Here is a 17,283-nt window from a genome sequence, read left to right as displayed (position 1 = left end):
TCTTAAAAATGAAACACCACATCTTTTTAAATCCAATTCTGCAAATATTTACTAAGCTCCTATCATATGTCAAATGCTATGCCAGGTAAGCGCATAAAGACTTAAGGTACATCTTCATGTAAGGTACTAACAATATAAAAGCAAACAGAAACAAATAAATTATAATAATAGCGTGAAAAATACAAAAGAGAAGGCTTCTCAGAGAAGACTTGTGAGCTAACTTTTAAAGATACACAAGAAGGGTATATAGAAAGTTGGGGTGAGAGTCCTGATCATTGAAGGACATTCTATAAGCTCCCCTACAGCCTTAATTTTAAAGAATGCTAGATCCTTGTCCTTGCCTTGATTGAAACTACATTTTTTCTTGAAGCCTCCCCAGAAGCCTTCTCACACTTCACCCCTCACACCTCAGTATTCTTCTCATCTCTAGTACTGGCTTAGGATCTTTCCTCTTGCATTCTCCCATCTTTGTGGCTCATATCATTTAGGGATATCACACTTTCCTTCCTTTTTACTGTCATCCACTGCCCTCAGTCACTGAAGAGTTTGGTTTTCCTCATTGCTCCAAGACCTACGACCCTCTTATGCTACTTCAGTGAGTATGGGAACAACCAATCTTGTATCTTAGTCCATCAGCTTTTTGACCTCATTAGCTCCTATGGCACTGACCTCCACCTACCTGTTACCATGACCTGTTACCTGTAACCATGACCACCCCCTTATACTAAAATGACCCAAAATTGTCCATATCTATAAAATATTAAATCCAAACAGCTTACAGTCTGATTGCCAACTGCTTTCTCCTCTTTTAGTTCCCTCCTTCTCTCTCAGTTTATCAAGACTTTCCTATACTGCCTATACACCATGATGTACCACTTCAAAAACTTGTCAATACTTCTCATTCACCCTCCATATGTCCTTCCAGCATACATACCCTATAAAACCTTCATACAAAATTAATCCAGTGGATAACTTCTCTAATTCTGTACTCAAATTAAGTGTTGTTAAAGAAGACTGAAGTAACTTCTTGCTACAAGCTGTTTCCACCTCAACTGAGGCCTGAATACTTCCAGGCAATCTTTCTCCAACACCCAATGAAGAATTTTCACCCAATTCCAAAGCGGTTTTTCCTCTTCACTTCTCAAGTCCCGTCACCTATCCCAGCCTTGCTTCCTTTACTCCAGAAGCATAAAGCTACATCTCCTACCTCAGAAAGAAGAGAAACATGACAGTTCCTTCAGCTTTCTGCCTTCTTCCACTCCAATATTTACTTAATAAATCCCATAAGTCCTTCCATCCACTTTCTTTCTTCTAGTCTCTTTGCTAGTATCTCTTAACTAGTCTTCCAGTCACACTGTTGCCACTATGATCCACCTAATGTGAGACTCTTACTCCCAATCAAAATCTTTCAGTGATCACAATTATCTCTCACCTTGATTCCTTCCTCCTTCTTACATTCCACATGTCATCTCTCACCAAGTCCAGAATTCCTCTAAATATATTTCAAATCTCTAAGCTCTTCTCCATCTCCAGTGTGATGACTAAGCTCAAGCCACTATCATCTTGTACCTCCTGAATATCATCACATTCTTTCTAACTCTACTGCAATCCCACAATAATCCCCTACCATCTACAGAGCTGCCACAATGACCTTTCTGAAGATGTCATAACTCTATTTAAAAGTCTTTAATAACTTTAGTGGCTCTCTGTAAAGAAGTTATCTAAATAAAGTTCAAATTCCTTACACCAACTACAAGGCCCTTTACAGTAAGACCTCTAATTACTTTTTCAGTCTTACCTCTCATCACTCAAGCACCATACTTCATCAAATGTTCTGGCATTCAGGAGAAGTTCCAGTAACACTTAACACATATACTACAACTGTCTATTTATTCTCACGCAAGGCATAGTAAACCCCTGGAAGGAAGGAACTGTTTCTTATTCACTGCTGAATCCCCAATGTCTATCACAGTATCTGGAACACTATAGACACTAATTAAAATATTTGTTGAATGAACGATTGCAGATGTATGAAAAATGCATAATGTTCTTAAGGAACTATTAAGCAGTTTATTAATGCTGAATTGATGAAAGATAAAGATAAAGCAATAGGCAAGCCCAGATCATGAAGTACCCTGAATACCATTCAAAGAAGAGTGAACTTTACCCCATTAGGAAGAATTCAATAAAGGATTTTTAAGCCAATGACATATGTCATCAGATTTACATTTTAGAAAGATCAATGTAGTGAATAAATTAGACTTAGAGTAAGGAAACTGATAAGAAAGGAACTGCAGTAGTCAAGATGAGAGATGAAGGCACACACAAAAATGAAGAATAATGAAAAGTGGAACACAGTCAAGTGATACTTAAGAGACAGAATAAGTAGAATTTACTTAGTGACTAAATGTGAGAGGTAAGGATACGAAGGGAAAAGTAGGAATCCACTCCTTTTAAGTTGGGAACTGGGAAATAAGAAGGCCATCCTTTTAAGAGGCTGAGCTGAGAAAAAGAGAAAAACTGCAGCTACAGGGGAATGCAAAGTCAAGGGAAGAAATTCAGAATGAGAGGGACCTTAGCATCTTTATAAATTGAAAAAAAGGACAGAATAGGCAGAAAAACTGAAGACAGAAACAAAAAAGAAGTTACCTTCTAATAGATAAAGGCCCCTGAGGTGAAGAGGAGAAAGGAATACGAGAGCATCATCAGGAAAATTATTCCTGAACAGAAGACGGAATACTACCTCAAAGAGTAAAAAAGAAAGGATTGGTTGGGATGCAGACTTATTTGTCAGGGAATAGATAAGCAAAGCAAGAAGCTAAGCTTAGTATGTGACAGAAAGCCACACTGTTTTCTTGGTGACAAAGAAATAGAATCTGATGAGAGAAAAGGGATCTTGGAGTTCAGGTGAAGAGCTTGGGATAGGGGAGCAAAGGATTGGAATAACTGCTAAAGATACTAGGAGAGGAAACTAATCAAAGGTAGGTAAATGAATTGATAAGTAGTATCCACAGTTAGTAACCCTAGTTTAAGCTGCTATTATACAGGAAACCACAAATTTACAGACATACCACTTCACTTAGTTTTATGATTTTTCTGGCAGGACTAGCTGTCTGGGTCTCAAATCAAGGCAGGAGGATTAAATGACTGCTATTCAGAGCAGAATAGGCATAGTACAAAAAAGTGAGGCTAGGAAAGAACTAATGCTGGGAAATATACAAAGGGGTAAAGGACTAGAGATCTTGATGTCAGAAGCAAACACACTAATGAGAATGAAAATAAGAGAATCTGAAGGATAATCATATAATAAAATGATATTGTAGGATATTTTAAAGCTTAATATTTCAGAGCTAGAGTAGCAAAGTCTAAAATTACTACCATGGAAATCATTTGCTAAAGTGATATAAAAAAATGAAATCCCTAAAGCTGAAGAGGTCAAGGAACCACAAGGCTGCATAGTTCAAATGGCAATCAAAATCACATAAAATGAACTGGGATGTATATGCTACAAAAACATTTAATACCTAGAATGATATATACATTTTTAAATCAACTTACCCGTAATGATTCCATGTAAGATTTATGACAATCTATGTGCAACGTGTGGCCACAGGTTTGTACATAAACACCTCCTTCCCAACCAATTGATACTGCCAAGAGACAAGAACTCTTAAAAAAAAAAAAAAAAAAACAATTAATTTAAAAGAAAAATATACCTATTTAAATATATCCACGTAAACCTCTGAATGATTTCATAGTCATATTAATGTGAACTTTCTATTTTTGTGATATAAAGTTAGTACCCCTTTGACAGTCATAAGGCAATATCTTTAAACTTGAAATACCACAAAGTTTCAGCTTCCACATATCTAGGCTCGTAAAGAATAAGAATAATTATAAATTATACTTTCTCCACCCCATGAAAAATAAACTCTCAATATTATACTATACTTCAGTGTAAACTATTCTGCTGTTGATTATTTTACCTATTCTATATACCTCTCTGTGATACCTGACATTAACAACTTCCTTCTTTTCTTTCAATTTCATGATAGTTACCAAACAGTGTTATATTAGCTTCAGGTGTACGACATAGTAATTCAACAGTACCATACATGACCTGGTGCTCATCACAAGTGCACACCTTAATTCCCATCACCTGTTTCACCCCACCCCACACACCTCCCCACTAGTAAATATCAATTCATTCTCTATAGAGTTCATTTCTTTTTTGTCTCTCTCTCTCTCTCTTTCCTTTGCTCATTTGTTTTGTTTCTTAAATTTCACATGAGTGAAATCATATGGTATTTGTCTTTCTCAGACTGACTTATTTTGCTTAGCATTATACTCTCTAGCTTCACCCATGTTGTAAATGGCAACATTTCACTCTTTTTTATGGCTGAAAGGGATAGTATCCAAAATACATAAAGAATTTATACAATTCAAGTGCCTGGGTGGCTCAGTTGTTAAGCATCTGCCTTCAGCTCAGGTCATGATCCCAGCAATCTGGGATTAAACCCCTCAGGGGGGTTCCCGGATGGCTCAGTCATTAAGCGTCTGCCTTGGGCTCAGGTTGTGATGCCGGGGTCCTGGGATCAAGCCCCGCACAAGGCTCCCTGCTCAGCGGGGAGCCTGCTTCTCCCTCTCCCACTCCCCTTGCTTGTGTTCCCTCTCTCACTGTGTCTCTCTCTGTCAAATAAATAAAATCTTTTAAAAAAATTTATACAACACCCAAAAAAACAAGTAATCCATTTAAAAAATGGGCAGAAGACATGAACAGACACTTCTCCAGAGAAAACATCCAAATGACCAACAGACACATGAAAAGATGCTCAACATCACTCATCATCAGGTAAATGCAAATCAAAACTATAGTGAGCTATCACTTCACATCTGTCACAATGGCTAAAGTCAAAAACACAAGAAACAACAGGTGTTGGCAAAAATGTGGGAAAAAAAGGAACTCTCATGCACTGTTGGTAGGGATGTAAATTGGTACAACTGCTGTGGAAAACAGTAAAGAGGTTCCTCAAAAAGTTAAAATTAAAACCACCCCATGATCCAATAATCACACTACTGGGTATACACACCCGAAATACAAAAATCTTAATTCAAAGGGATACATGTGCCCCTATATTTATAAAAGTATGGGAGCAGCCCAATTGTCCATTGATAGAGGAATGGATAAAGATGTGGTATATATAAATATATATACATACACAATGGAATAACAACTTCTTTCTTAAAACACCTACTTCCCCCTGGCTTCCATAATGCTACTCTCTTTTGATGTTCCTCTGATCTCTTTAAACCATTTGGTTTAGGCTTCCTTTTAAGACTTTTTTCTTCATCTGCCCCTTCAATGTTTATATTCCTTAAGGTTATATGTTTTTTGTGCTACTCTCTTACTAAAATTGTTCTCCCTAAGTGACTTTAATCAGTAAACTCAACTATCTTACCAACTTGGATCGTTTGCCTCTGTGACAGATATTTGAGTATTTCTGCAATCTCTAGTTTGATGTCCCTCAGATAACATTTAAAAATGTGTCATGGGGCGCCTGGGTGGCTCAGCTGATTACGCGTCCGACTCAATTTTGGCTCAGGTCATGATCGTAGGGTCCTGGGATCAAGCCCCATGTCAGGCTCTGCACTTAGCTTGGAGTCTTCTTAAGATTCTCTCCCTCTGCCCTCCCTGCTGCTCACATGTGTGCATGCCCACACTCCCTCTCTAAAATAAATAAATAAAATCTTTTTTTCCATGAATCTTTCTTTTCCTCTTGGTTTAAAAAACTCCACAATCTATGTAGTCACCAAATCAGAAAGCTAAAAGTCATTCTACATCACATTCTTTTCCTTCATACCACAGTATTAGCTCCCAAACCACACAGATTCTATCTCCTAAATAACTTGTGATTTTGGCCCCTCCTCTTTGTTCCCACTATAACATTCATGTCTGTATCATTTGTTGTGGGGGAGTGCGTTCTTCAATAAAGTTTCTTTTTCTTTTTTTTTAATTTATTTGAGAGAGAGAGAGACAGAGACCGCACTCGATCATGCACGTGGGGTGGGGGAGGTAGGGAGGGAATGAAGGAGAAGGAGAGAGAAAAAAATCCCAAGCAGACTCCCCACTCAAGAGTGGGGCTTGATCTCACATCTCTGAGATTACGACCTGAGCCAAAGTCAAGAGCTGGTCACCTAACCAACCAAGCCACCCAGGCACCTCTTCAATAAAGTTTCTTAACTGGTCTCCCTGACTCCAATATCTTCTCTGCATAATGTATCACCCTCCATACATTTTTCTAGACTACAAATTTGGCCATAAGATAACCCCAAAAGGTACCTTAACATTTACAAAGGTTTAATATAATATGCAATAAAGAAGGGACCCAGATTATATAAGCAACAATACCTTTTTGAAATCTGTTCTAAAAGTTAATTGCTATTATCGCCTCTCCCTCTCTTACATCTTCAACTTACTCTTCTCTCCTTCCCTACCAATTTTTTCCCTTCAACCAATAAACAGGCTTGGACTTTTCCTCCTAAAATAATTTTCTTTGAATTTTCATTTGGCCTCTGTTAAACAGTACTTGGGCCTGAACTTGAGTTTACCCTCCAGAGTCTGTAGTAAACAGATGACCATGTGAGAGCAATAAAGGTCTATCATGAGTGACAGCACTTCATGAAAGATTTGAAAAGCCATTAAAACTGAGTACACCTCGGGGCGCCTGGGTGGCTCAGTGGGTTAAGCCGCTGCCTTCGGCTCGGGTCATGATCTCAGGGTCCTGGGATCGAGTCCCGCATCGGGCTCTCTGCTCGGCGGGGGGCCTGCTTCCCTCTCTCTCTCTCGCTCTCTCTCTGCCTGCCTCTCTGTCTACTTGTGATCTCTCTCTGTCAAATAAATAAATAAAAATCTAAAAAAAAAAAAAAACTGAGTACACCTTTAAACTTTATTTTTACATTGAGATAAAACATTTACATTATAATGTAAGATAACCAAATAATCTTTAAACAATAACAAACAGAATTCCAATGTTAAATCAAGATTGTTCATGAGTAACTAAAAGTTGAAAATATGACACAGTGCAAAATGCTTTCCCAGCCAATTTAAAGATGCATAACAGCACAAATCAAATACCCACAGCAGGTGAGCTAACTTCTACTGTTACAAATCAGAAAAGCAACAGAGACCTCTCATCTCTGTTTTATGTTTTGGAGCCATCTGAAGTAGCAGATTTAGATCATTTTAGAATGGTTGGTACTCAGGTAATAAACAAGCTGCTCTCTTTGGCAATATATTATAAAAACATAATCTCTCCTTTTAATAAAAGCAGTTAGCTTTCAAAACTAAAATCAGGGGGCGCCTGGGTGGTGCACTCAGCTGAGCATCTGACTCTTGGTTTCGGCTCAGGCTGTGATCTCAGGGTCTTTTTTTTTTTTTTAAGATTTTATTTATATATTTATTTGAGAGGGAGAGAGCGTGCACATGAGCACAAGCAGCAGGAGGGGCAGAGGGAAAGAGAAAGGGAGAAGCAGACTCTCCGCTGACCAGGAAGCCAGATGTGGGACTTGTTCCCAGGACTCCTGGATTATGACCCGAGGTGAAAGCAGGCACTTAACCAACTGAGCCACCCAGGCGCCCCATGACCTCAGGATCTTGAGATCTGGCCCCACAGCGAGCTCCATGCTCAGCACAAATCTGCTTGAGACTTCCTCTTCCTCTCCCTTTGCCCCTCCTCCAAATCCTGCTCTCTATCTCTCAAATAAACTTAAAAAAAAAAAAAAAAAACTAAAATCAGTCCATCATTTGTCTATGTGATAGTTAGATTTCTTATATGAATCAGATAGAAAAAAAGGGCAGGAAACATTTACTAACACAAGACTAATATTTTAGAAAGATTTCAATGATGTGCCCACCATTGTGCTAAGAATTGCTTAATGCTGAATCTTAACCTCAATATTTATTAAAACCTTACAAAAAAGGAATGAAAAATTTACCAAGATCACACAGTTACAAATGCCAGAGCCCCACTTCAAACCCAAGTCTATCGACTCCAAAGCTCAGGTTCCCTCCCTACTGGGTCCCATCTCTTATATATAATACTCTAGAGTTTCAGCAGCAGTACTACTTGCTTGACTAAAATTCTATAGGTCATCTCTGTAAATTGCATGCAACTCACGTGAAGAGAGCGGAGTCTACACAGTTCAATTCTGTAATCAAAATCAGTGCCCATTAACAGTAACTCTTCTGCTGTACAGAGTCTGTCTGCCTATGAAACCATACTAGAGTAGTTCAGTAAGAAATCTAGTAAGCATCTACAACCCACATAGCATGTGCTATGCCCTGAGGGAACCATAAAACCGATGTAAGAACAGCCCTACACTTATAGAGGTATACAGTCCAGGGAACACACTAGATATTTTGTGTATACTATTTATGTATATAAATAACCACGATGAAAGTAGGAAAGTATTGTGTGAAAATATATATATTTAAGAATAAAATCCCACATCACTGACAAACACACAATAGAGATTCTGTCCAATTCAGATATCAGTTCAGAGTTCTTACAAAAGAGATGTTTTTTCTAGAAATGAATAACTATTCTGGATACTTTAAGAAAGATACACCATACTCTTTATCTCCTTTATTAGATCTCCCCTTCCCTCAAACTTATTTTGATCTTAAGTCTGGGTTATATTCTCATTTGATCAAGTTATTTTGCTTTTCTGTTGGCTCTAGGATTCATCTCTACTCATCTACTCTAAAGTGATTCAAAATGACAAAATTAAAACCAGGATTATGGCAACAGAATAAAATCCAAATAAAGGTGGTAGTAAATTTCTGCAAAAGCAGAACTTAGTACAATTTAATCATTTTCTTCAAAATGAAGATATTTATTGGTCTATGACTAATATATATATATGCTGCAAAAAATTAAAAGAAATAGAGAATAAAGAAAAAAGTGTGAAATGTGTGCATATGTATGCCACTGCATGCGCGCGCATGCACGCACACACACACACACACACACACACACACACACAGAGGCTTCTTTTACCAAGTAATAATAATTTCTTTTTAAAGCCTCTGAAAACATATGGAAGCATGGTCCTCATTACCTAATCCAAACTGCCTTATAAGGCCTATCTAACCTGAGCACTCTGAAAAGGCTAGCTTAAATATTAAAAACCCTACTATACATTTATACTGACCTTTATAACGTGCAAAGTGATCTAAAGAAATTTTTAACCTTGTAGGTAACTGCATGAAAAATTACATGAGCCCTATTTTATAGCCAAGGAAATTGAATCCTAGACTGTTTATCCGGCAAGCTTACATTGCTAAGACCAGGCTCCAGTTTTCCTCACCTGGAACTCTTTCTGCTCTACATAATGCCTCCCTCACTAGAGCCGCCATCTCCTCAAGAACCCACCAGAAGCCTTCTCCTCAGTCCAGGCTACTGAACCACATCCTATTCTGATGCTCGTCATTACTAGGTCAGTTATTGTTTACTTTACATTTTTAAAGCATTATAATGAGATCTTATTGTATATGTTTAAATGCAAATAAAAGGAGGCAAATATCTTCATAAAATATTCAATGTAATTCTAAAAGTTTTTATAGAGTGAATATCTTTGCATTGAACTGAATGTGAATATCACAATAAACAACATTTAAAACATAGTTGTAACACAACCTGAAATTTTTACTTATTAACAGATTTCTATTTCTTTACTACCTATGTAGTAATTTTTTTTCTAATAAACTTCAACATTCCAAATAAGAATGACATTTGATAGAAGAAAAAATAAAAAGTAAAACTTGGAGAAAGTAACCATCAATTTTGCTGACAAAAATACTATATGATAAAAAGGGTACTTACATCCTTAAAATAACGCTGTAATAATGAAAGTCTCACATCATGAACTGCTGCACATGTATCCCAAGGGTAAATCTGCTCCTCTTCAGTGATAGGCAATTTTTTTGGATCAATGTTGTCACGGCACTGCCCTAAAACTACATTAACAAAAAAAAATAAGAGCTCATTAAATAACCAACCTGAATCAACATGATTCACTGAAAGTTGTTATTTATCACAAGCTACACTAATTTTTCTACAATTAGGACATTTTTTAAAGACCCCCCAAAAAGTGATATGCTAGTTTTCTTCTACAGAGTAAATAAATCTTAAAACATGACAAGGGTGCGTGGGTGGCTCAGTTGGGTTAAACATTCAACTCTTGGCTTCTGCTCAGGTCATGATCTCAGGGTTGTGAGACTAAGCCCTACATACGCTCCATGCTCAGTGCGGAGTTTACTTGAGATTCTCTCCCTCTCCCTGTCCCTCTATCCCTCCCACTTGTCAAAAAAATGAATAAATAATTTTTTAAAATCGGACAATTTTTTTTTGAAATAACACTAAAAGATTAGTATGAACTTTGGGTGGATGGATGGATGGATCGTAATGGAGGATGAATGGTTTTCAAAATATGTCCACTGAAAAAACCTAGAAGTTATGATTCTCCAATATCAATAACCTTTATTTCTAAATATTCTGTTTCTCACTAAAAGGAAACAGATACTTGGAGAAAGAAGTGCATCCAGGGTTGGAGCCTGGAATTGTATGTAATAAAGAGCAAGGGGGTATTCAAACACAGAGGGGCCACATCATGAAGACATGCAGGAGTTCTGAAGGCCAAATTTGAGAAAATTTGAGTATTGAAAAGAGTAATAGTAAGAGATAACACACGCGTTGATTCAGGCAAGGAAAATCAAGTAAAAGGGTGAAGTGTCAGAGTCTCAATGTATCATCCTATAGACTACCTACCACCATAACCAAGCGATCAAACTTGGTTGGCATCACCAATAATGAGACAAACTGTCACTGTGAGCCTCTTAATGTGATGGAATGGAAGGGACATCATTTATATAATGCCATTGCCAAAAATGTTTAACTTAAACCTAATAAGGAAATAATCACAGGAATCCAGAAAATGAGATATTCTACAGAACTGACCTAGATGCTTCAAAATTTTAAAAAGGGCCTGAAAAAACTATTTTAGCCAAGGACACTAACAAGAAATTAGAACTAAGGGGTACCTGGGTGACTCAGTCAGTTAAGTGTCTGCCCTTGGCTCAGGTCATGATACTAGGGTTCTGGGATCAAGCCCCACACGGGGCTCCCTGCTCAGCAGGGAGTCTGCTTCTTCCCCTGAATCTCCCCTATCCCTGTGCCCAGCTTGCTCTCTCTCTCAAATAAATAAATAATATCTTAAAGAAAAAAGAAAAAGAAATGAATGTATGCAATGTATGCAATGTATGATCATTTTCTTGGATCAAGAAAAAAAATCTGAGGCGCCTAGGTGGCTCAGTTAGTTAAATCTCTGCCTTTGGCTCAGGTCATGATCCCAGGGTCCTGGGATCAAGCCCTGCATTGGGCTCCCAGCTCAGCCTGAGAGTCGGCTTCTCCTTCTCCATCTGCCTGCCACTCCCCCTGCTTCTGCGCTTGCTCGCTCTCTCTCTCTCTCTCTCTCTCTGTCAAATAAATAAATAAATAATCAATCAGTCTTTATTTTAAAAACCTGTTATAAAAATACTGAGAGAATTTGAACACAAAATATTAGATATTACTATTAAATTTCTTGGGTATAATAATATAGAAGAATATCTTTGTTCTTAGGAGATACATTCTTAAATATTCAGAGATAAAACATCATGACATCTGCCATTTTCTTCTAAAAAGTGTGTGTGTGTATATGTGTGTATAGATAAGAGAGGAAAAGAAAAACAAACATGGCAATATGTCAACAATTGTTGAGTGCAGGTTAAGAGTATTCTGTAGATTCAAAACTTTCAAAATGAGGGGCACCTGGGTGGCTCAGTGGGTTGGAGCCTCTGCCTTCGGCTTGGGTCATGATCCCACGGTCCTGGGATCGAGCCCCGCGTCGGGCTCTCTGCTCGGCGGGGAGCCTGCTTCCCTTCCTCTCTCTGCCTGCCTCTCTGCCTACCTGTGATCTCTGTCTGTCAAATAAATAAATAAAATCTTTAAAAAAAAAAAAACAACTTTCAAAATGAAAAGTTGGGAAAGAGGCATATAGCAAGAGGAAAAAAATAATATTAATAAGATTTTATAATTGTAAAATATCTAAAGCACAAAAAAAGGGAGTGAGGATATAAACATACAGTGCCATATATTATTAAAAGACTCAGTAAGCATGGGAAGAATATTCTTCAGGAAACAGTATTAGATATATGAATGTGGGCCCTAAGTTCTGAAGAGATTTACAGCAGCAACAGAAAGAAGAAATAGAAGGAGGGAGATGCTAGGAACTAAAATAATATTAACTGTAATGTATAATCCTCTTAATACAGTGCTGGATTTGGCTTGCTAGGATTTTGCTGAAGATTTCTGGATCTATATTCATAAAAGATACTAGGTCTATCATTTTCTTTTCATGTGATATTTTTATGTGTCTTTGGTATCAGGATAAGGCTGTTAATATAGAATGAGTTAGCAAGTATTCCCTCTTATTCTTTTTCTTTTTTAAGTTTGAGAAGGACTAATGATAATTGTTTAAATATTTGGTAGCATCATGAGTTAAGCTTTCTGGTCTTGGGCCTTCATTCGTTGAGAAGTTTTTGATTACTAATTCACTCTCTTTAACTGTTCAATGTCTGTTCAAATTTTCTATTTCTTCTTGAGTCAGTTTTGGTAGTTTCTGTGTTTCTAGGAACGTATCCATTTCATCTAGGATATCAAATTCATTGACAAAAAATTGTTCATAATATTCCTTTATAGTCTTCTATTTCTTTAAGACTGTGGTAATGTTCACAATTTCCATTTCTGATTTTAGTTATTTCTGTGGTGTTTTGTTTTGTTTTTTAACTCTTGGCCAGTCAAGCTATAAAACTGTCAATTTTGACATTTTCAAATTTGCTTTTCAAATTTTGCTTTTGCTGACTCTTTCTACTGTTTTCCTATTCTCTACTTCATTTATCTATGCTTTAATCTTTATCATTTCTTTCCATCTGCTAGCTTTGGGTTTAGATTGCTTTTCTTTCTCAAGTTCCTTAAAAGTGTAAAGTTAGGTTATTGATTTGGGATCTTTGTTTTTAATGTAAATATTTACAGTTACAAATTTCCTTCTGTGTACTACTTTCCCATAGGTTTTAGTATGTTGTGTTTTCATTTTCATTTATTTCAAAGTATTTTCTAATTTCACTTGTAATCTCTTGTTGGACCCAGTAGTTGTTTAAGAATGTGTTATTTTCCCCCAACTTACTTCTCCTCTCCATCTCCCAATGTCTCCATGTTATTCCTTATGTTCCACAAGTAAATGAAACCATATGATAACTGACTCTCTCTGCTTGACTTATTTCACTCAGCATAACTGAGAAATCGGAGGGGGAGATAAACCATGAGAGACGATGGACTTTGAGAAACAAACTGAGGGTTTTGGAAAGGAGGGGGTGGGGGGTGGGTGAGCCTGGTGGTGGGTATTGTGGAGGGCACATATTGCATGGAGCACTGGGTGTGGTGCATAAACAACGAATTTTGGAACACTGAAAAAAAAATTTTTTTAAGTCAAAAACAAAAAATAAAATAAAAATTTTTAAAAAGAATGTGTTATTTTAATTTCTATTTATTTGTGAATTTTCCAGTTTTCAAATTTTCCAATTTAATGACTTCTAGTTTCATTCCATTCTGATCAGAGAGGATACTTTGGATGATTTCAATCTTTTTAAATGTATTATGGTTTCTTTTGTGGCGTACTATATAGTCTATCTTGGAGAATTTTCCATGTACAACAGAGAAAAATGTGTATTCCACTCTTGTTGGCTAAAGTGTTCTATATAAGTTGGTTAGATCTGTTTTATACTGTTGTTAAAGTGATTTGTTTCTGTTTTTGTTTTTTAATTTAGAGAGGGGGAGAAAGAGAGAGAGGTGGGGGAAAAGGCAAAGGGAGAAGGAGAAAGAGATTCCCAAGCAGACTCCACACTCAGCACACACCCAACATGTGTCTCCATCTCACAGCCCTGAGATCATGACCCGAGCCAAAGTCAACAGTCCGGAGGCTTAACTAACTAAGCCATCTGGGTGCCACTGAAGTGTTTTCCCTCTTTGATCTTCTGTTTAGTTGTTCTACCCATTATTTAAAATGGGGCACTGAAGTCTCAACTATTATTATAAAACTACTTCTCCCTCTAATTCTGTCAATTTTTGCTTCATATATTTTGGGTTTCTGCTGTTTGGTATGTATTCTTTTTTTTTAATTTAGTTATTTATTTTGAGAAAGAGAAAGAGCATGAGCAACGGGCCAGAGGGAGAGGCAGAGAGAATCCCAAACAGATTCTGCACTCAGCAAGGAGCCTGACACAGGGCTCAATCTCACAACCCTAAGATCATGACCTGAGATCAAGACCTAAGCCAAAACCAAGAGTCAGATGTTTAACTAATTGCACCAACCAGGCGCCCGTTTGGTATGTATCACATCTTTTAAAACAAAGAAAACAAACAAACAAAAAAAGACTTTATTTATTTGAGAAAGAGACAGAGAGAATAATCAGGCATAGGGCAGAGGGAGAGGGGGAAGCAGATTCCCTGCTATGTGACAGAGCCGGACGGACATGGGGCTCGATCTTAGGACTCTGGGATCATGACCTAAGTCAAAGTCAGATACTTAACCAACTGAGTCACCCAGGTGGCTCTGGTATGTATCATGTTCATAACTATTTTATCTTCTTGATGGAGTGACTCATTTATCAATATATAATGTCCTTTTTCTTCTTGTGACAATGTTTTGCTTAAAATCTATTCTGTCTGAAATTAGCATAGCCATCCCAGCTCTCTTTTGGTTCTGTTTGCATGGAATACTTTTTCTCATCCATTTTCAACCTATTTGTGTCTTTGGATCTAAAATGTCTCCTATATTCACGTTTTTTAGTCTATTCTATCAATCTCTGCCTTTTAATTGGAGAGTTGAATGCATTTATATTTCAAATAATTATTGATTTAGAAGGGCTTAATTCTGCTTTTTGCTTTTCATTTCTATATGTTCCTCAGTTTGTTTATTACCACTTACTTTTGTGATTAAGTGAATATTCTAGTTTACCATATTGATTCTCTTCTCATTTCTTATCTTAGATTTTTCTTAAATGGTTACCTTCATTTTCTAAGTCAAGGTGGAAACATTAATATCAACTTCGAATAGTATACAAAAATTCTGCTCCTTTACAGCTCCCTCTTCCCTCCTTGCCGTTCATGTTTTTGACTATCTGCATTTTTCTACAAGAACATTGATATATTTGGTTTAAAAATCTCAATCTGCAGGTCTTTCTGGATTCAGTTCATTATTACAGGCTTTTTGTTTATTACATATGTTTTTTAAAGCACTAAGATTAAAACACTGACTTTCTTGAGTTTTTCAAAGACTATGGCGAGTAATAAAATGGAAAAGATTATATAATATTGTATTCTTTTATGAGGAACTGAAACTCCCCAAGTCAATAATATTTACAACAGACATTCTGCACAATAGTGAGACAGCATATAAAACAATACCTTTAGAACTTTATAAAACTGCTGTAAAGGCCCTTAACTTAAGCAGTGTTTTGAAGGGCTCCTAATCAAAAGTCTATAATTCAGCACAACTCGAATGTTAGGCTAAGGGGAGAAATCATGGGACTCTTCTTTGATGCATGGTTCCGAGACAGGCCAATAAAGGATTGATGGCTATAAAAAAAGTCTAGAGCAATAAGCACAACTAGCACCCAGACTGTGGTCTCTAAATACCATTTCCCAGTAAAAGAAACTTCTTAGAGAAATGACTGATTTCTGGGTGAGAAAGGTATAACTTGCCATGCCAAAAGATGTAAACTCCCAAGTCTATAAGTTTTGTATCAAAAGAACTGAGGAGGGTGCCTGGGTGGCTCAGTTGGTTAAGCGACTGCCTTCAGCTCAGGTCATGATCCTGGAGTCCCTGGATCGAGTCCCGCATCAGGCTCCCAGCTCCATGGGGAGTCTGCTTCTCCCTCTGACCTTCTCCTCCCTCATGCTCTCTCTCACTGTCTCTCTCTCTCTCAAATAAATAAATAAAATGTTTTAAAAAATAAAAAAGAACTGAGGAAGTAACTTGAAGAGGCTCTCACTGAACAAAGAAGAATGTGATCATCAATAAGAAATTAACTGAAACAGATCATAATGATACTAAAAGTACTAATTAATTATTTTGGGAAAGGACTAAAGAACCACTACCTCAATACTTGGAGCACTACTAAATAAAGGGAAAGAAGATGGTATTTATCCTGTCTTTCAGGTATAATTTATTTGTCAGAGTAACCAAAATAGTTGATGAAGTAAAATTTCTTTTATAGAAATATTTCAGGTAATAAACAAAAAATGAAAGATTTGTGATCTCTGATGAACTGACTACTCTAGTCAATAGTCATCATTTAAAGTGAATTATCTCAAACAGACAGAAAACAGAGTGGACAGAGGAAAGAGTTAAACATCATGGGGATATATCCAGCAAAATCCAAAATGTTTTTCAATGAGCCAATTTTGTAAAAAAAAGAGTAAAATGTACAGGTGTAGGAGAGCGCCTACCTGGAGAATGGAGGAGAAAGACAGGAGATGAAAAGGAAACTACTAATTAAAAGATTACAAGGAGACCCTGTAACTATAAATTAATCAATCTAATAAAGTAAATAAGAAACAACTGGAGAATTTTGAACACTGATTAAATATATAACTATACTGAGGAACTAATTTACTTATGAGTCACTGTGGTAATGTTTTAAAAACAAGAACTTCTTTTTAACTGAAACAGTAAAAATATTTATAGATGAAATGAAATGATGTCTGGAACATGCTTCAATATAATTTGGGGCATGGGGAAGATAAATAAGATTAGCTCAAGTTAATCACTATTGAAGATTGATGGAGACATGGAAGTTCATTTCACTAGTCTCTTTACTCCATTATGTGGTTAAAATGTTCCATATAGGGGCGCCTGGGTGGCTCAATGGGTTAATCCGCTGCCTTCAGCTCAGGTCATGATCTCAGGGTCCTGGGATCGAGCCCCGCATCGGGCTCTCTGCTCAGCAGGGAGCCTGCTTCCTCCTCTCTCTCTGACTGCCTCTCTGCCTGCTTGTGATCTCTCTCTGTCAAATAAATAAATAAAATCTTTAAAAAAAATGTTCCATATTCATATTCACCATGATCAAGTGAGATTTATTTCTGGGCTGCAGGGAATGCAGAGTGGTTCAACATCCATGAAACG

The 17,283-nt window shown here is 37.0% G+C and overlaps 1 protein-coding gene and 1 long non-coding RNA gene across 8 annotated transcripts in view; one reads left to right on the top strand and one right to left on the bottom strand.

The window, feature by feature from the left end:
* The window catches only part of UBR3 (ubiquitin protein ligase E3 component n-recognin 3), a 241,949-nt gene that overhangs the window by 90,997 nt on the left and 133,669 nt on the right, over positions 1 to 17,283 (bottom strand). For all 6 annotated transcript variants that reach the window (XM_047722104.1, XM_047722105.1, XM_047722108.1 and 3 more), the window contains 2 exons: positions 9,885 to 10,018; positions 3,559 to 3,669 (listed from right to left, as the gene is read on the bottom strand). In XM_047722104.1, coding sequence (XP_047578060.1) covers positions 3,559 to 3,669; positions 9,885 to 10,018 — 245 coding nt within the window. The remainder of the gene's footprint in view (positions 1 to 3,558; positions 3,670 to 9,884; positions 10,019 to 17,283) is intronic.
* The window catches only part of LOC125095695 (uncharacterized), a 129,574-nt gene that overhangs the window by 67,909 nt on the left and 44,382 nt on the right, over positions 1 to 17,283 (top strand). The window contains exon 2 of one of the 2 annotated variants that reach the window (XR_007125925.1): positions 9,410 to 9,498. The exons of the other annotated variant lie outside the window; for it this stretch is intronic. This is a non-coding gene — a long non-coding RNA (uncharacterized LOC125095695). The remainder of the gene's footprint in view (positions 1 to 9,409; positions 9,499 to 17,283) is intronic. 2 annotated transcript variants of the gene reach the window in all.

This window comes from Lutra lutra, chromosome 3 (genome assembly GCF_902655055.1).
Source record: "Lutra lutra chromosome 3, mLutLut1.2, whole genome shotgun sequence".
Taxonomy (NCBI): domain Eukaryota; kingdom Metazoa; phylum Chordata; class Mammalia; order Carnivora; family Mustelidae; genus Lutra; species Lutra lutra.
This window is presented reverse-complemented; position numbering and strand designations above follow the sequence as displayed.